Source organism: Chaetura pelagica, unplaced genomic scaffold, assembly GCF_000747805.2.
Source record: "Chaetura pelagica isolate M959 unplaced genomic scaffold, ChaPel_1.0 scaffold386, whole genome shotgun sequence".
NCBI lineage: Eukaryota > Metazoa > Chordata > Aves > Apodiformes > Apodidae > Chaetura > Chaetura pelagica.
Window position 1 is genome coordinate 1,239,466 of NW_009953703.1, and position 20,832 is coordinate 1,260,297.

The 20,832-nt window shown below is 40.1% G+C and overlaps 1 protein-coding gene across 1 annotated transcript in view; it reads left to right on the top strand.

Annotated features, from left to right (window-relative positions):
• The window catches only part of LOC104391153 (von Willebrand factor D and EGF domain-containing protein-like), an 88,426-nt gene that overhangs the window by 35,183 nt on the left and 32,411 nt on the right, over positions 1 to 20,832 (top strand). Inside the window, exons 9-11 of the mRNA XM_010000388.1 lie at positions 6,504 to 6,765; positions 9,493 to 9,671; positions 13,078 to 14,018. Of these exons, the coding sequence (XP_009998690.1) occupies positions 6,504 to 6,765; positions 9,493 to 9,671; positions 13,078 to 14,018 (1,382 nt within the window). The remainder of the gene's footprint in view (positions 1 to 6,503; positions 6,766 to 9,492; positions 9,672 to 13,077; positions 14,019 to 20,832) is intronic.

Consider the following 20,832-nt stretch of genomic DNA (forward strand, 5'->3'; position numbering starts at 1 on the left):
TCCATTGCACAGATGTCCTCCTATATTATCCAGCAATACGTTGCTTAAAGACTTGCTGAACTAAAGGTGGTACCTTTGTGTTTGACAACCTGTATTGTTCAGAACTTTTCTTCAGTTTTTTCTTCAGCCCTACTGATTCCTGAATCTCTTTACCCCAGCTATTTAACATAACAAAGTTTTAAAGTTTGCATCTGTCATGTTTGATCCAAAGTTGTTAATATTTCAGATCACATTCCTGGTTTGTCATTCTGCCGTTAACCTCCTAATGGCAGAGCTAATGACTTTAGGAGCACAATGTCCACAGGGGCTCAGCAGGCATGATATTCTAATTTTGATTTCCTAATGTCCCAATTTCAGTCCAGCATGCTCTGGAAATAACATCTGAAATGACGTAAAAGCTGGATAAATCTGTCAATGAAATATGAGTTAGGAAGGCAGTGACTCCATTGAAGGTTATATGTCTGCCTGAAATTAGGATTTTCACCCATGTAGTCTCAGCTGGGAGATTTGGTCTGCACATCTAGGGCTTTCCAGTTTCCCTCCTGCTTTGCTGAGCACCATTTATCATGTGGTCAGGCACTTGTTTCGTGCAAGTTTGGTTGCTCAGTATGTAGAAGCTGTGTAGAGCAATGCAAGGTGCAAAGGCACTCCCATGCCTTATGTATCTGCCATTATTTCAACTCTGGGATCTTAAACTAGATGAGAATATTATTTCAAAACTCTCTAAATGTTTGCATTCTAAAATATTCCCTTCTGATTTAGGACAAAGAATGGACAGTGATCTGCCAGGTTGTTGTGTTTAGGAGGTCATAAATTACTGAAAACTTCCCTTGGAATGTGGAAGTGCTCTCAGCCTTGTAGTATATTTTTCACAGCTTCCATGGTAAAAAGGTCTAAAATAAAAAAAAAATAAAAAAAAAAAATAAAAAAGAAAAAAGGTCTAAAATTAAAAAAAAAAAGCAATTTTATTCTAATAACTCATTTTACAATCCTGTTTGGATAGCACAACAACATGCTTCTAAGCAATTCATTATTCTAGTTGAGCACAGGGAGTTTGAAAAAGCCTGTCCTTCTGTGGTACCTTGCCTCAGAGTCACACAGCCTTGAAATGGAAAAATCCCAGGATTAGCTTGGTCCCTGGATAACTGCACCTTTCTTCCCTGTGGATGGATGTTCATCTTTGCTCTGTCCAGTCTACCTTTAAATGAGCCAAGTTGATGGGGCTTCTGCCATCTCAATAAGCAGGTTATCTCACAAAGATATATCACTTCTTGATGTTCAGCCAAGTTTCTTACCCATCATTTCACAGTCCCATTACTCCTACTTATATTCCCATTTATTATTGTAAATAATTTCTCTTTCAATTATTGTAATGATTATGCCACCGTATTAACCATCATTTAAGCAACGTCTCTGTCTGCCTATCCAAAAAAATGTTAACACATTAGCAAGTGATATTAAAGCTTTGTTTCTAAGGAGCAGGGAGTGCAATTCCTGCTTCTGCCCTGCTACAAACCAATAACCCACAAAGACCCACACAGAGGTACAGATCTGGAGCATTCCTCTTTGGTCAGGAAAGATGGTGGGGCATTGTGTTTGAATGAGGTGTGTGTTGGGTATGATGCATGGAAGAACTGCAGAAAAAGCTTGTGGGCTCAAGCTTCTGTCCCTCAAGAAATAAAACGTATCAGAAAGATCAATCTTCAGATTGTAACCAGCAAAGGGAGCACACAGCAAAAGCTGAGAAAATTCTCCTAGGGACTATGAAGCAATAGGCTGAGAGGATGAATGAAGCCTCAACTCTGGGGCATCAGGAGCTGTGTAGACTCTTAAGTGATCTGTAGATACACGCTCAGGTGAGAATATTATACAGGAAAGAACAGAAATATCCAAAATTAATCAGCAAGAACTGAAGGACATAGCAGCCTTAACCTCTATATGGCTACAAAGATGGCAGCAAATAAAGCTTAATCTATCTATAGGTTCTCTTAGAATGAGACAGCAGACCCTAAGAGCAAATAGCTGTAGACAGAGGTGCTGTGGAGGGATGGTGATCTGTTGTCCCTTTGGCACCCTTTCCCACCCACTTGAGTCCTGGGGGTGCTCACTGAAGCAAGGGAAGGCTGAAGGTGGGGATCCCTGCCAACAGCAAAATGGCAGGAGTGTTTTCCATGCAAACGGGCTTGCACAGAAACACCCTCCTGCCTTTCACAGGGTTTGGTTACCTGTTTTTTTCCTTTCCCATTAGCAATGGTGAGGAGAAGGAAAAATGCACAACAGAGAAAAGCAAACACGAAAATAGAAATTGCCACCTTTTTGATGTCCAAAATTTAAATGAAAAGCAAAGCTCATTAAGATTTAACGCAATTTAAAAATATTTATTCTAATAATTTCTCTAGCAGATTTGTTGAAAAAATGAAAAATGACATGAAAATCAAAAGGCTGGAAGTTCTTTTTTGTTAGTCAAATCTCCCTACTGAAATGGTCACTCCCAAAGCACAGGTTGATTTGTAAGATTTCATGACAACACTTCATTTTGTAGCTTCTGTAGTGATATCTTCAATGATGTTCAATCTGACACACTGAGCTCACATCACAGTTCGCTATTCATTAGACAACAGAAACACCTGACTTCTAATGATAACCCTCCCCTTTGGTACACTTCTTGCTAAATAAATTTATGTAGAAATATTTATCTTGTAATCTTTTCATTCTTTTGACCAAAGGAAGTGACTGAAAATCAAAGCAGAATGAGTCATATTTTACAGAGCAAGCACAATCAATTTGTGTATATTGGAGCATAGATGTGAAATAGCATTAATTATACCAGCTAAAATCCAGAGAGAGCACTTCCTTTTAGAGCAAAGTACCTTCTAAATTAAACAAATGTGAAAGGGTGGTAAAGCAAAAGTATAGCCCTCATTACTAGTTATGGCACATTATAAATATAAAAGCTTTTCATGCCATAAATTGTAGATTCTTTAATATGAAGTGCTAGCTTAAAACTAAATATGCAGAAAATCCTTTTAAGGATAAGGCATAAAAAGGGAAATATTTCTTGACTGGTGAAGTATATATATCATTCATATTATTTTGCATTTAAAGTTTAAAAAAAAAGAAAAAGAATGAAATAAAAAATATTGAGATTTCTCTAACATTGATGTTCATCTATCTATCAATATTAACCCAGGGGGAATGGCAACATTTCCTGTACAATGACAAAAGCTTGCACAGCTTCACACTTATGGTGGGTTACAATGGCATTCATCAGAGTAGCCCATAACTGAATACTGGATATAAGTAGCCATCCCAGAGGTGCTTTGATGGTCTGTGGAAATTTATACATCCTCAAGCATCCAGTGATTACTGAGCAGAAACCAATAGCTTCCTGAGAACAATTTAGTCAGTATCCAATTGTAGGATCATAGAATGGTTTGGGTTGGAAGGGACCTTGAAGATCATCAGGTTCCAACCTGCCTATGAGCAGCAACACCTCACACTGGACCAGGCTGCACAAGCCTCATCCAACCTGGCCTTGAACACCTCCAGGGAGGGGGCATCCACAGCCTCCTTGAGCAACCTATTCCAGTACCTCACTGCCCTCATGGTGAAGAATTTCTTCCTGAAGTCTAACCTAAATCACCCCTCTTTCAGTTTAAAACCATTACCCCTTGTTCTATTACTGCCCTCTCTGGAGAAAAGTCCCTCCCAAACTTTCCTGTAGCCCTTCAGGTACTGGAAGGCCACTATAAGGTCTTCTTGGAGCCTTCTCTTCTCCAGACTGAACAAACCCAACTCTCTCAGCCTGTCTTCACAGCAGAGCTGCTCCAGCCTTTCAATCATCTTTGCGCACAAGTCTATCAGCACTCTGAAACCAGAGAACATCCTCCAGCATCACCCAGTACTTCCTTAGGTCACAACTGGTACAAAATAGTTCTCACTAGCAAGGAAGGAGGGAGTCTACAAGTACATGCCAACAAATAAGATTATTTAGTTGCAAAACTGTGATGGAAAAATCTTTAAGAGCAACAACAGTAACAGAATTAATAAAAAGATGAAGTGTAGCTTGCTGAATAGTAAGTGAATCTTGTTAGTTAATGTAATGCCTAGAGTAGCAATTGTTTACATATATTTGTATTCCCTTCTGTCCCTCTCATTATAAACCAACAGAAATTATTTCTATAACATCTCTTTGTCATAACCAAAAGGCTTAAGAGCATTTTATAATTCCTGGAATAAATGCATAACCATGACAGCCATGACTTCACGTTGGGACAAGAACTTAATGCACTGCTTGAAAAACAGCCCAAACACATGGATGAGGAGGAAGGGAACCACTTACCACCCAGTACATCCGTTGCTACAGCTTACTAGGGCAGCAGGATGGGGAAACAAGCTGTGGAGGGCAATTCAGACACAGGCAGCAGTGGCTGGATCACAGAGAACACACTGAGCTCCCTCATGCAAGAGCTCCAGCAATTCTACTTCATGCTTTTAGCACCGCAAGGCTGCAATTTGATTTCTCAAATATCGTCCAAAGAATCATTACCACAATTACAGTTGTGTAAACATCACAGAAGTTTACCTGAATGCATTCAATTACCCATTCAAGTAATTCAAAGGCAGCTGAAAGCTTCACTTTAGACCCATTGCAGATTTGTTATGTGCTATGCAATCTACGCCATGACTTAATTGAAGGACTCTAAGTGACTTCCAGGGGAGCTGGATTGGGTCCACTGTCAATGCTTATTAAGCAGTAAATACCTCCCATAACTGCAATGCTGTTTACATGCATATGCTAATACAATCTTATTTACCAGATGCTACTGATTAGTCAAGGTACAGCCATGATTATACAATATTTTCCAGCAAGTTCATGGAGCTTAGAAGGAAAGGTGTTTCCTTCAAAACTGTTGAAGGAAACGGAGGAAGGTGATTCTCATAAAATATCCTGTGTCCTCTGCCTCTCCTGTGAAGATGTCTGAATGGAGATAGCAGTGATGCTAAAAGAGATTACCTGTTTTTTGTGTTGTCCTTAGTTCTAACCAATCTTAGTCACAGCATCTGTGCAGTGCACTTAGGATTTATGCACCTGATTAGAAAATAAGATGAGACACAACCATTCAAAATCTTATCACTCTCTGGACAACTTCACTAACTTTTTCAAGAAGAAAGATAGTCAAATGTCTTGTGGGGTTTTTTTCGAGCAGAGAAAAGCAGTTGGAGTTTAAATTCTTACTGTATTTTAAGCTACATAGTTGTCTATGTCTTTTATGCTAAAGAGAAATAAAATGCAGATGTATGTACATGCCAAAAAATCTTGGTTCATTAGACATTTGTCTCTCTGTATAGGAAACATTAACAGACTGAAAAAATACTCATATTTGTGTGCCAGTGCTTAAAATAATCCTGTTATTTAGCTCTGGTATTTTATACATCCCTTTTAACATTTTAATTTTTATTGTAGAAAAGAATAATGCTTATTATTATAAACTTATAGCTTAGTTTCCATTGTACTTAATTATCTAAAATCATGTTTCAAACTAAGTGCAGTGCCTTAAAAGGAAGTTGAATAATCAATTTTATTTAAAGAAGGCAGCTGTTGGCTTCTGAGGAGAAAACTCCAGCTGCATAGATAAAGCGTAAAGCTGCTGCTTACTTTTATACACCACATTAGAATAAAATAGAGTAAGATTGAGACAAGCTTATGAGTGAGAAAAGAAAGGAAGAAAAAACAGAGGAGGATCCTCTGGCAGATCCCTGTTATGGAAAGCCAAGGGGCTGCAGATGGGAAGAGTTTCACCTGGCTTGTGCAGAGGGGAAACACCTGCAAAGTTACTAAAGTTGTTCTGCTTGTGGCCTCACTTATATGGAGCAAGGACTTTTTGTACAGAGAAGAATGAAAGTCCCAAAATGTTCAACACTGCACTGTACTGATTGTCAATCCATTTAGAGGGAAAGTTCTGCTTACAGGGAAGGTGTTAAGAGGGGAGAACCAACTTCAGTTTAAGAGCTTTTCAGCAGAATCCCCATTTTTTCACATGAAGCATTCACCCAGCCACAGCCAGTCTTGTAAAAGTTAGTGATTAGTCACAGAAGAGGTTATTTGAGCACTGATTGTGCTTTGAAGAATATCATGCTGTAAAGCATCCGGTTAGAACCAAAACATATTTATTAAGGCCTGGAGGCAGTGACTTTTTCCCATTTGCTTTTTATCAAATGTTTATCCTTTTTACCCATGCCTGTTGCCATAGCAGCAGCTGGAAGACAGCCACCCACTTTCCACATGAATTCTTAGGCACTTCCAGCTAATAAAGCTACGGACCTTCCCTTGTTTACAGTGCCAAAGAAACGCTTCCCTGCTTGTCGAATTTTCCCTCCCTCCCAGCCAGCCCCCATCACCCCCACTGCCCTAACTAAGGAGCTGTTGCATGAGCACCAACAACCACCCATCACAGGTGGGTGCTCTGGGTCTCTAAACCCTCTGTTTTGCTGTTGTTCAGGCGCTACGATAACTACAAAATCGGCACCTTCCTACTGTGCCAGAGCGCAGCGCGGCCCTTCGAAGTGCACGTTCGGCAATGGGACTGCGGCGGCCACCGCGCCTGCAACTGCGGCCTGGCTGCACGGGAAGGGGGGGACACGGTGCTGCTGGACACCTGCCACGGTCACCTTCAGGAGAGCAGACCCCAGCTGGCCATCAAAAGCACGGAGGCATCGCCACAGGTCAAAATCCTCAAGTCCTACGGAGGAAGAAAAATAACAGTATGTGGCTATTTGAGTGTTGTCCGTTGCCGTTCGTTAAAAACGGGAGCTAAATGTTTCCGAATCATTACTGGAGTTGCTACAGAAATATCTCTCTGAAGCCATAAGAACACCTGCAGCTGAAAAAAAAGATGAAGGTTAATGTGTTGGTTTAACAAACTGTGAAACAAACCACAACAAAAATCTCTGGGAGTTTCTCAGCGATGTAGCAGGGTATCAGCACTGCCACTTACCCTCGGCGGTACCACAATCCACTCCCAGCTTGGTTATGCTGCTCACTGCCCAACTGCATCCCATAAAGCAAATTTCTTTGCAGAGCTTACAATATAAATATTCAAGGTAAGATCACAGGTAGCAGAATAATGCAGTTTTAGAGCGGAACAGTAAGGAAATATTAGTCAGATTGAGACAGCCTCCAAAAATTATGAAAAATGGGCTGCAAACGGGCAACATTTGGTAGAATTTAAAGTATTTGCGTAAAAAATATATGGCCACAGCATACTTGGCATGAGTATCTTTTATCTACACCAATCCAGTGACAGCACTGGAAGAATAAGAGCAGGCTGCATCAGGGGCTTTGGTGAGGACAAGAGCCATGAATTACAGCCAAGAAGTTAATTTTCTCCTGAAGTTGTATCATCTAGATTAATTGCCAGGAAATGTTTTGGGTGAAGACAGATCCACAATAGAACCAGAAAGAAGCAGGGAAGACCTGTGTTTGGCTCTCCTCATTTGGAATGCACCTTGGTAAGGTAACTGGAAGTCTGTTAATTATAGAATAGAGAAAAAGCAGGAAGCAAGCTGTCACTTCACTTTGCAACTGAATGCAATATAATTACTGTTTTATTACTAGAATAATCTTAGCAAGGAATCCCTGTTCTCATTAACACTTTGAGTAAGTCTCAGTGAAGCAAATCAGGACACCCACAGGACAGGAAGATGAACCCTGTCCTGATCTGAATGGGAATCTCTAGGAATCTACAGTGATGGATACAGACCCTGACCAGGGTGCCCTGCTCAGTCCATCCCCTTTTGCTCAGCATCTCCAACCCCATGCAGTGCAGGGGCCAGCTCCGCCACAGCCCCTGTGCCATTGTTTTTGTGCAAGGCAACAGCTTCTACCAGCCAGTCACCATGTATCTCTGCAAACTGAGGTCTCCAAACAAGCTTCTTCCAAGCCTCCATCAGCAGCATTAAAGCCAGGTGGGTTACAGAAAATCTGGGCAGTTGTTGTCCCAGTGACAGATGGGACACCTTGCCCAGGGCGGCAGGAGAAGAAGGGGTTGCAGCCCTGTGACTTCCCCAAATAAATCCACACCTGGAAATAATAATCCAGGCAGCACTAAAGACTGAAGCAGCTCATGCAGTCCTGACTGCAAGGATTTTACACCCAGCCATGTCAGAAATTCTCCTCTCCATAGTAAAGCATGTAAATCAAAGGAACATGTTTGTTGGAAGAAGAAAATCAAGTCCTACCCAACACCATGGCAGCTGCATTTCTCCGGCTCAACCTATAAGCCCCTAAGAAAAAATTAACCCATCAGCCCATTTGAGCTTTACAATGGGGAAATGGGGAATCTTTTCTTTTTTTTTAAGCTTACCTTGGGAAGTGAGACATGCAGCCCAGGTGGAGGTACAGCCAAGATGTACTCAAAGAACTGTTTTTATATTATGACTTCTATTATTTTTTCAAGTGATTTTTAAAGTGTCCTAATGAAAACACAGAGAGCTTGAGTTCAAAACATAATGTATGTCCCCAGCTGTTGTAGCAATCAGTGGCACTTTACTGCTCCACTCAGCTGGATGAGGAGATCCCTCATGGAGTGCTCCTTAAAAAGTATACCTAGGCAGTGGTGACATAAAACAAAGAAAACAGTTATTTTTAAATTATTGTGATGAGATGTTTCCAACTATTTAAGGTACTTTTCAAACTTAATTGCAAACATAATTTTGGATTTAAAAAGAATAATTAAAGTTACTTATCGGGATAGAGTGCTCCTGGTCCCACTCCTGGCACAGAACAGTTTCAAAATACTTTTCTTTTTGCCTGCAAAAATAAAGCAAACAAACAAAAATAGATTTCAGTTGAACAGATTTATTCTTCTTGGTGTTTTTGTGGGTTTTTTTCACTTGGTTAGGACACCAATCTGAAAAATCCATTATCCACACAGTTACTTCTTTGTCTTAACTTCAAGGTTTCTTTTTTCTTTCAAAGGTCAGGGTAAGCCTACCACAAGTTCTTTAATGAGAAAATTGCTTTATCCACTTTAAAACACAATCATTTTCTGGGTAATCCAGCCTTGGAAAATGAAACGATTTTTCAGAGAGAAGAAAGCTGTTTTTCAGACTTGGCAGTTTATCTAAACGAAATTATTTCCCAGGCAAAGACACAAGGGTGGCCTTATTGTCATGAAAGTCACTTCAAAAATTAGTGAGTAACTTAGCAGTGGGAAAACTTCAATGGATGTAATTATTAATTTAGAAATGAAGTACTTGGGTGGTTTTATATTAACTAATGCTATCAGATATGAGTATAATAGAAGCTGAAAGGAAGTTAAATAAAAGCATGAATAAATAGTTATAGCGTATCTAAGTGATCTGAAACTACCTCCACTATTACTGGTGTCTTGCTTTTATATTTTTTTTGGTAGAAGGGGACATTTTTTTTAATTGCATAAAAAGGTTGGTAACAGCTTTGATTGAGTGCTTTGTTTTCTCCCTTTCCAGATCCTGTTCCCGTCGGGAGCGTTTGTCCGGGCCGACCTGAGCGCGCGGGGAATGGGTGTGACCGTGAGGACCCCGGGCAGCGACTTCAACAGCACCAGAGGTTTGTGCGGCCTCTTTGACGGGATCGGTCACAACGACCTGAGCAATGTGCCCGAGGAAGACTTCATAGAGGAGTGGAGGTACAAAGTGAGAGAGGATCCCGGGCTAGGAGATGCTCTGTGGTGCTCTTTCGAGGAGCGTTGATAGGTTTTGCTCCATGACATGCTCCTGTGGTGACCTGACAGCCAGACCTAGCGAGGGAAGCCTGGAGAGCTGCCACCATCTGAACAGCACCAGGGCTGGATTTGCAGTCAGCACAACAGACATCAGCAGTTGCTGAGAGAGAAGTTTTCTATTCTCAAGTGATGTCACACTAACAGCTGTCTTAAGATCCCACTCAGCTATTGAAAAAAATGCATTCTCACCCACACTAGAAAATGTAGATAACTGACAATAGGGTTTAATTAAGGGTTTGGTATTTCCCTTGTCCTTTTATTCCCAAACACTAATTACAATATGTGAGTATAGATTAAATGTTACATTTTGACTAAGTGTGGTAATACATGTGCCATGCTAAAATGTAATATCTACTCTAGTCATGCTGCCAGTGAGCTCTAAAAATTTGCACTTTCTGAGACAGATGGTCTGGAGCCAAAGCCAGGAGTCTGGAGCTCTAACATATCCCTAACCCTATATCTATCTCTATTCCTATCCCACATTTAAATTCCTGTTGCTGAATTCTAAACCTGGATAATAAATGTTTCCAAACCAGAAATGGGTTTGGGTGAGTGTGTAGTTTTGTTTGTGAGGTATGTTTTGCAAATAAGGGAAAGCAAACCAATTTAACAAACCATTTATTCTGTACATGAACAATAAATTTTAGGCCTACTGCATTTCAGAGAATAAACAAACACCTTTACCACATTGTTATTGTATTCAACAGGCCTAAATTATGGCTGTTTAATGACAATTTTGACCTGTACTAAATTGTACTACTTAGAAGGCAACAGCCATCTTTAAATTTAATAACGTGGTAATTTAGTCAGAGTTTGCTTCTGGAAAGGCAAATGGAGAAATTGTTTAATGTAAGAACAAACCAACTGCTGATTATCCAAAAGAAAGGGTTAACAAGATCCTTAGAACTTGTTCAAAACACATTCATTGAAAGAAGCCAAAGCCCAATACAGAGGAACTCACTTATAAAGCAGTGGGGAGTTTCCTAACACTTGTCACATGTGATGGAGATACTCCAGGGAAGGCAGGAGAAGCTCCTGCTGAGTAAGAAGGGCAAGAAGGATGATGAGTTTCACCTTGCAGTACTCTCAAGGAGGGGTTCTCAAGGACCCCTCAGAACCTGGTTAAAATAAACAACTAAGCCAATGGAAAGGCTGAGGTCATCTTTGGAGGAGACTGGATTGGTCTCTGATCCACCCACAGAGAAATGGCGCCTTGAAAAACAAAACCTGGAGGGTGATTTTTCTGCTGCTGTTTTTAATTTAATTTTAAATAACACTGAAAGCATGTTAGGTTTTCTTCAGCACCTGAAGCTAGTCTGAGTGCTCACCATCTGGCAGCTCAGCATGGCTCCCACCTCTCTCAAGCAGCTGCAGGGCTCTGAATGGCACAGATTTGTTTGTAAGCATCAGCTTTCCAATGAAACTTTCAAACAATAAAACATCAGAGCTTCACAGACCTTGAGTAGCATCCAGGCAAGGAAAAGCTGAATTTTGAAACATGTTAGGCAGGGTAATTATAGTAGGTAAAAATACATTTTTCGAGGTCCCTTCCAACCCCTAGGGTTCTATGATTCTATGAAACCATTTTTGCAATCTTTTGGTAAAACCAGCAGCAAGGCTATTAACTTTGGGCTTTCTATAACATCATACAACTCAGTTTGAAAAACTTGTCTTTAGTCCTTCTTTCGTTATAATGGGCAGCTAAAAGGAATGATAGTCTAGTGCTCTTATGCAGGGGACAGAAGGCACATCCTAGCTCACTGAGCTGCTCTTGGAATCTGCTCACCTGTGAGGAAGGACAGGGTTTCCAGAGGCTCCATCCTTTCTACCCCTGTCCTGCTAACCAGAGCTAACCAAAGTCAGGTATTTAGTGTCATGTAGAAACAGCAAAGGAATCTGTTTCAATAACGTATCAAGGCAAAAGTTTCATTGTACTGAAATTTTCATTTTGGATTTAAGTTTCTGTCTGAAATCTGGTTCAGTTTATGTGATTTTTTAAATTATTTATTAAATATGCAATATTTACCTAGAGCAGCTAGTTTATGGAGTGTTCCCACAAAGAAAGAGCTGATTCTGCTGCCTTAATTTAGGTTTACAGTTAGTTTGTGACACAAGTCTGGGCAGCATCAACTGCAGGTACCACCACCCTGCAGAACCAGAGGAACAGCACATGCAGGATGCCCACTCAAACACCAAAGGTGTATGTTTCAATGCTCCCTCAATCAGCAAAAATCAGTTTTATTGCCCTAGAGTGCAGGAAAGCACATATTAGTATATCATATATACCATTTTCAATACATACTGGAAAAATAGGATAAAGACAATTGCTCTTTTTACACAGAATCTAGTGTCTGGCTCCAAACTGGTGACAAAAGGCTTTCACTTTCATGAAATCTCTACATTATGCCTGCAAGGCAATATTAATGCCAAAATAATTTAATTTTTTTGTGATATTTAAAATTTTTCTAGGGAAAAATGGTGCCAACTATAGGGACACTCTGAAACTCCAGGATCCCTCCTGTGCTGCACAAGTAAGATCAGTAAGAGATCTTGTGCTTATGAAATTTCTAAAGAAACTTTAATCATGGCTGTGTATTCAAACTGAACTCTCTAAAAGTTCATCCATCATTAAAGCTGAACTAAATTAAAAAGTGAAAAAAAAAAAAAAAAAAATCACCTTGTGTGATAGCCTAGCCCTATGATCAACAGAAAACTGCTTTGTGTCTGAAGAAAAACTCAAAGAAATCTCTATTAGAAGACAAAAATGAAATGAAACACGTATAAAAGAAAAATTTAAAAGAAAAAACATCTAAGAGAAAAAAATGCTGTGACCTGAGTCTTAAAGGAGACACCTGGTAAGGACAGCACAGGCAAATAAAGATGATTTTCATAATAAAGCATTTGAAACAAACACATTTCTTTTTTTGTCATTCTCCAGGCTGTATCTGAGCCACATCAGGGACAAATCCAAAGCCTTGTTTTCTGTGTAATATGCAAAGGGTAACCTGCACCTTAGAGAAAGTTCTGCAAAGAAAAGTCAAGCAGTTAGGCAATGCTCCAGCAAAGCACTTAAGCATCTGTTCCTAAAATGTCCCAACGTAGTGCTAAAAAATGAACAGGACAACTCAAGAAGGGCAGTGCAAAAACTACTAAAGAAAACAGAGATTAAAGTTAAGCATTTTCTTAAGTACTTTGGTATATTGGGAATTTATAAATTCCTCAGCCTCGGAGAAAGAAAGTTTACTTGGTATTGTAGACTAATTTGTTGAAAGTTTTCTCCCTCTAATCTCTTTCTGGCTTTTTTAATTAGATTACCTCCAGGGACGAGTTTATTTGACAAGACTCCACCACCTTCCGAAGGGAAGCAAATGAAAAATTACTGCAGATGTCAGAAGGAAAGCAATAGGTCTGTGCCTATGATGAACATGCCAAATGCCTTTCAGACTCCTTTCCCTCAATCTTCTGGATGCCATTATGATCAGGTGGATTTTACCTCTGCAATCCCATATCTAGATGTTACCTCAGAGTTTGTCACTCACTCAGAAACAGAGACTAGAAGAAAAGATGGGAAACTGTCAGCCAAGGTGTTTCATCAGAGACATCTGCATAAATCAGTCCAAAAACGAGGTAGTCCTGAGGACCGATTAAAACCCCTCACAGACAATGTTTCCATGAAAAACAACAGTTCTATTAACTCTACCAAACCAAGAGAAGATTTAAAGAGGGCAAAAAGGCAAGGAGACTATTATGAATATTCATCCTTTCACCTATTGCATGGGTCAAGCCAGAGAGATTCTGAGAGCTTTGCCTATTTTTTCCCAGAGGATTACTTTGAAGGGATTCGGACAAAACTTCCACTGTCATGGCCCACTCCCAATGGTCTAACTGCCACCAAAGCTCAGGAGATCTGCCACCAAATTCTTGCAAACTCCAGTATTGGCTTAGCGTGCAAAGGTCTCCTTGGAAAGCAGATGGATGAGGCAATTGATATATGCCTTTTAGATCTGCAGCTCAAAGAAGACGTGGCTTGGGTGAAGGCACTGGTAGCCCTTTTGGAAAATGAATGTGAAAGAAGAGTGCTAGGAGAGAGAAACAGAGTGTTCCATGTGGGAAACCAGCCATTTGCTACCCAGGAGGAAATCCTCACCGTTCTCCGGTGTCCTGCTTTCTGTCACAGCAATGGACAATGTACTGAACTGGGCTGCCAGTGCTTTGAAGACCACAGCTCCTATGATTGTAGCATTGCCAAAAGTAAGTCCAAAATTCTGTTTGTTCTTACCCTACCCATCTTGCCATGGTATTAGAGTTATTAGTTAGAACATCTGCACAGAGTTGTTTGCTCTTCAAACAGTGCTACCAGTAAGATATTTGATGAATTAGTAATCGGGTTTTGACCTTGAAGAGCCGATCAAAGTATCTGGTTGGCTGGTCCTTCACTTTTTCACCTCAGTAACTTCTTAAAAATGGATTTTATAAGCCCCTTAGCAAATTGGTTTTGCAGAAGTGATTTTCTTTACATCTGATCTATCACTGGCATGCTGACAAGCAAGCTTCTGACAAAAAAAGAGGGTCCTGCTCACCTTGTGGTCAATATTCATGTTAACACTGTATAGGTATTTCTTTTTCTTCCTGATCAACAGAGAATAAGATTTGAAAGTTAATCTCAAATGCTATCCTTGTAACAAAAAAAAAATAAATTAAAAGTGACAAAAGGAACAGGTAACTTTGTCAAAGCCATAAAATAGCTACAGGACACATTCAAACCTGCAGACCTGATTCTGAAAATAGTTATGTCTTACATTTCTACAGGAGACTATCCCACTAGGTTTGTTTCTTCTTCACAGTTCAGCCCCTCAATGGATAAATCCAAGTCCAATGTGAGTACTGACAGTGCTTGGAAATAAGCACATGCAGAAATGTTAGCATTAATATCAAAATGTAAGCCCTGCCTCAGCAGACCACAAAAATGTACTTAGGGCTCAGCCACACAGTTGAGTTCCTGCAGTTTAAGAAGCATTTCAGCTAAGCTGAAGTGACAAGGTATGCTTTCTCCACCCACCCCAGATGCACTACAAAGCCTGGGCTAGTGGACATCAGTCTCTATTTAGGACAGGTAAAGCCCATAACTAGGGACAGTTGCCATGGCTTAGCAGAGACATCCAAATCACAGCCGGGAACTCAGCAGCACACCTGGTGCCCCAACGCCCAATCTAATAGCTGGGGTGGGATTACCCATGTGCTTCACAAGAAACATGGCTTTAGTGCAGTGATTTAAAGTGGTTAAAATATATCCTGAGATTGGGTTTTTTTTTAAATTAATGGCAGGCTAAAAATTGAAGTATTGTTTCCTAACTTTGGAGGGATTCATTCTTGCTCACACAGAGAACAGCTGACACCAGTGACTGAAAAGCGAGTTGAGAAATTTTGCAGTAATTGTCCAAGATACAATTCAATGTTTAACTTCATTTCTCTGTGATACAGTCAGGTTAAAGGGGTTGCTTAGGCCACAGTTTTAAATTTTGTTTTACTTTGCTATCATTGAAATCCCTTAGATTAGAAGGAAGTAACTTCAATATGACCTTTCAAGTATAAGCTAATGGCACCTTGTCTTCTAACTGTGACACCAAATATAAACAAGGACAGAGGAAGGAGCATGGCCTGAGATTGCACAGGGAGGTGAGAACTGAAAAATAAACATACATCAGCTGTGGCAAACACATCATAAGCCTCTGCTGCTCCCCTTTCTGACTGCTTTGTCTGTCTCTTGCTGACTTGGCTTCACTTCCCTCCAGCTGGGGAAGAGGTGGTAGTTGGTCTTTGCTTCAAATCATTTCTCTTTTGGGAGTCTGGTTGATTAGAGCTCACAGTGTGGCAGATTTTTCCCTTCAGTTTTCCAAAGGATCACTTATCCCTACTCACCATGGGCTCCCTCCTTGTGCTGCTGGAATCCTGCTCCACTGCCCAAGGTTTCCCATAGGGTTTCCACTGAGCCAGAGTTGCTCCATGGAGGCTGAATTTTTAGTAGGAGCATCCTTGTGTTTAGCCAGGTCCCTGGAGGAGCGAGCTTGGCACTGGACCTGTAGAAGAGCCACACTGATGCAAATAGGGAAGTACAAATTTTCCTTAGTGTTTATACTGCTCCATTTGCAGGGCAGGGTTGAGTTTGTTAGTGTCACGGCAAAATTAGCTCTGACAGCTTCAGCAGTTTTGCTAACACAAGGCAGAAGGCCCTTTTCCAAAATTGCCATGCAGTTTTCCCAACATTTCAAGGGCAATATTTGATTTTAAAACCAAACAGCCCCTGTTCTCTCTATCACACTGTATAACAACCCACGCTGCCTTGGCTGCAGCTAAGGACTTGCATCTTTTCTTATCTAATATCTGTAAGATACTTTCTGTGGGTGTAAACTTGAAGCACAAAGATTATTTTTATTTAAGAAAAAGTACAGAACACATGAATGATTACTCCTTGAGAAGAATGCTTTCTAGCCAAGCAAAGAGAGCTCAGAAGAGAAAGCACTAAATAAAAATATAGCAGAAATTGCCATTTTGAACCACCCATATTTATTTTTCTCTGGAGGAAAAGGTAGAGGCATAACTCTGCTGTGTAGGGCATGTCTTCCCAAGGGTGCACCTGACCTGGGAACATTTACCATTCATTTTTCTTTTTTGCACCATACTCATGAGATTATTTGCTGCCCTCTCTTCAACAGCTATCCACCTCCAGAGGTGTAAAACAACAGGGTATATTCCACACCAGGAGCATATACTTGGAACTTACATCTTTTACAGAAGAAAAATTGAAAAAAAAAAAAAAAAATATATCAAAATAGGCTGTTATTAAGGCTAGTGGAATTAACTTTAATCACTAAAATCTTATCTGAAAAATATAGATTTATTTTTTTCTCTTTGTAAAGCCCTGAACATGCAGCAGAGCTCACAGGGATAGACCTGTCAGCCCATGGAAACCTCTGAGCTGTTTTCTGCATGACAAGTAGAATCTTAAGGAGGAACTGCTCTTTGCCAAATAGCCAAGCAGAAAGGAACTTAACAGTTCATTGTGTATCCCAAATTCTAAAAAAAAAAAATCATTCAGAATATTTTACAATACATTTTTCATTAAAATGGGGGAAAAAAGCAGCTGCTTAAGCAAATCTAACTTAAAAAATGTCATCCACAAACTGACAAAAAAAATGCATTAACATTTTTTGAGAGTTTGTTTGTTAAACAAAGGATCTCAACATATAAATCTGGGATTTGTTTGGCTGGATTTGGTTTCTGTTGTTTTTTCCCCCAAATAAAGACACTGAAAATAAAAGGGATCCATTTCCTGACCAAATTTACCTAAGACATCACAGTATTTACAAATGGGAACAACAGTGAGTAGCAGAGCTGCAGGTACATTCTGTAACATGGGTTCCACTAATGCAAAGCACTTTGGAAAATATACCTTGGAATCTGTGAATTGCCATCACCTGACTCTTCCCAAAGCGTGTTCCCAGAGGAGTCCTCAGCTTCTCCATGTGATGGGGGCGTGGGACATGGGATGGATTTCCTCTGATGTCCACGGTCATGGTTTGAAGATCATTGTCATATCAGTCCCATCACAGAGAAGGGTTTCCTTTAGTTAGGGAAACACAACATTGAAAATTAACTTCTCAGGTCGTTCAGTGGATAATCACCTTTGGAGAAGCATCTGAAATGATATTATGTTTTCACAGGAGGGTCAGTAATTTAATCTGGATTATTTGGTTTTAATTCGTGATACCAGAGATAGAAGCATACTTGATAAAGAAGAAATTAAGAACAGGACGTGTCTTCTAGTACTTGTTCCTCCTCTTCTCCCAGATATCCTGGCACCAACTAACCCCAGCCTGGTTACACACCAGTACGTGCTGGGAGGGCAACAGCTCAGGCAGCCACATCAGACCCCAGCATGAGCAGGACCTGCCTGCTGGCTCAGCCCATCCCTTGTACTACTGGGACGGAGATAATGGGATGGAAAAGCAATTGAAGCTCAAGCTGAGCAAAACTGGGGAAAAAAAAATCCAGAGAAATTCAAATAAACCCAAGGTTAACAGCTGGTGCATTTAATTTGCAGAACTTTGTCTTCAGAGTAACTGTAGAGAAACTAAGAGATGACTTTGTAAAATAAGTTTAACTCAGCATTCTGTGGAGAGAGAATATTCCTGACACCATCTATAGCAAATAAATGTGATGAACTGCACCGAGTCCCATGTGTTACAGACTATTTATGATTTAATTTGTGAGTGATCTAGAATATTTCTTCTCTATATACAAAAGTACAGAAATACCGTATTTGCAAAAGCACCTTATTTTGTAAATGCAAGGTAAAGCAGATCCATACATCCAGCTAGAGGTCAGATCCCTCACAAGAGGAAATAAAATCTTAGGTCTGCACACAGATCATTCTAACATTATAATACTTAGAAAAGGTCAGCTAGTTAATTTGGTAGAGACAAGCAAGGTAAGTATTAGTGTGAGCTTTACCTTCAGGTGCTCTTGATTTCTGAGTTTTATTCACGACATTTTTTCAACCTATTTGCTTTTTTTAACATTTCATGGGCAGAAATGTTCTACACAGACAGGATGTGATGTAACACCTGCATGCAGGGAAAGGTCCCTACAGTATCACACAATAGTGATGTGCTGCTTAAATGGCAGTTCAAAAAACGGGAAGTCCTCAGAACTGAAGTCCTGTTGACATCACTAAAGCCAGGATTTAACACCAGAAAAGGCTATTAGAGATGAAGAATTACGATCAATCACAGAAATAAAGCTGTGTGTTGCAACAGGAGCAGCTTGAACCCCCTCACTGGCAGCTCAGGCATCCTGACCTGGCTGGCAGCAGCAGGCAATCAGCACCGAGCAAGCACAGGTGGGATAAGCCTTTGGGCTTTTGTGCTAATAAGTAGAGGTTCTGCAGGAATGGAACAAAAGGAGGAGAAATTAAGAAGTGAATTAGATTTCTGCAGAATACACAAAACTGCTGCCTCTTTCATTTTCTGTGAAAAAGACAGGACTGGAGAAACAGGAGAATGCTCCATTGTTAGGAAAAAGTTATTCTCCAGGAGAAGTTACACAAGTAATGAAGGAGAAGGCAACTCCTTTTGCTAGTCATATATTTTCCCATTAGCTCCAAAACAAATCACTGTCTAATTTTCTCAGGCTAGAATTACAGACATGAATTAAAACTCCCCCAAGATCAAGGAGGCCATCAACATAACTCAGTTATCTTTTCCAAGGTCACCCAATCTCAGCTACATCACTGACACATAAGATGTGTTCTGCCACTGGTTTTGACCTGCACAAACACACACAAGCCAAACATGGCTGTGCAGGATTCTTTAGGGATCAGGATACAACCCGTAACTTATTTGGAATAATTTTAAATGAAAACACGTTGAAAGAGAGAAGATGGGAAGCACTGCTCACAGACAGGCTCATTCCTCTGCTCTGCCTGACTCCAACAGGAGCAGTCCAGGTGGCCAGGGCTATAATTATCCTCACATGAAAAGTGCAATTTGGAGTTGAAAGGCACCTCTGAAATCTGGCAAGGCTCCAGAAGCTTAGACTTTCTTAATGTTGCTCAACATTTCACAAAACCCCCCCAACACCTGTATAAGGTGCTTAAAATGTCATTACCACCTGTAATTAAATGCAGAATGCAATTACTGCAGATAGCAAATCAGGTTGGTGCTTACCATTTGTGTATATTGACCACGTTGCATATGAAGAAAAAAAAAAGCAGGACTAGTAAATCACACATAGAGTGATGTAATATGCAGATTGTATGAAGCTCTGAAGAGCAATTACAAGATAAAAGGTAATGAGGAATAATAAGGACAAATTAGTTTCAGTGAAGTAATGACACTTGAAGTTTAAAATTCTAAATGGAAAGTTCTGGAAAAAAAATCAGCAAGCCAGCAAAGAAATCAAAGAGAGGAAAAATGATGGTGAGAAGGTGAGAAGTTAACACTTACCTAACACACTGAGAGATACCCCAATTTCATCTTAATGAATTTCAGTCGTGTTATTAAGTTCTGTGAACCCAGCCACCTTCTCAGAGCTGTGAACCACAACCACACAGGTCCCTCAGACCCACCTGCAACAGCAGTTACATGAATCACAGCCTTATTTTTAGAATGGTTATATAGACCTTTTTGAATTAATCACACTGCTTTGGGCTGAGCCTTTTTTCATGTGCACTAATTCATATTAATTAAAACACCAACATTTTTTTTAAAATAATCAGACTGAGCAACAGTGTGGGGTCAGTTATTTACAGCTCCTCAGGTGAGGCCTTTGAATGAAGATGTCTCTCCTCTACGGAAGAATAAGCCCAGAGCTTTAAACAACTAGTCAATCACATTGAGGATGAAGTATGCATTATTCAGTTTACATAATTGTGCTTTATTTATAAGCTTAATTACTGCTTTCAAGGACAAAACATGAAGGAGACATTTAAAGAAAAAAACTAAAATTGTTTCTAGACCCTCAGGTGAAAGGGGAGGGAGTATTTCAGTTCTCTACATCAAACATCTGCCTTGAGGATTTCATATGGTAGCATATTGACTTTGAAATAAATATGTTTCTTCCACTTCTATCAGTTCAGAGGTCCTTTAAATTCCAGATCATGGTGCCATAATGATTGTTTAAGTGCTGTCAGTCTGTCAAGTAAGTGGATCATTTTTGGCACACGCAAGATGTGTTTTGCTGACATTACACAGCACAACAGCACAGACAGAGCCGTCAGGGTGCATTGGGGCAACAGAAGCTCTCCTTGCATAAATTAAGACTATACAAATTTAAAAATGCATACAGACAGTATATCTGCAAAGCAACACACTACTCACTGTACATAACAGTGGTTGCCTCTGTCTCTGTGACCAGCCTGTGGTGCTGGTGTGACCAGACTTCAAGGGACAATGACACCTGATAGCACCATAAAGGGCCTCAGAAATAGTGACCTGAAATTGTGGGATTTCTGTCTGATCCCCTCCACAGGAATTGAGCAGGTTTTAAATTATTTTTTTTTTTTAGA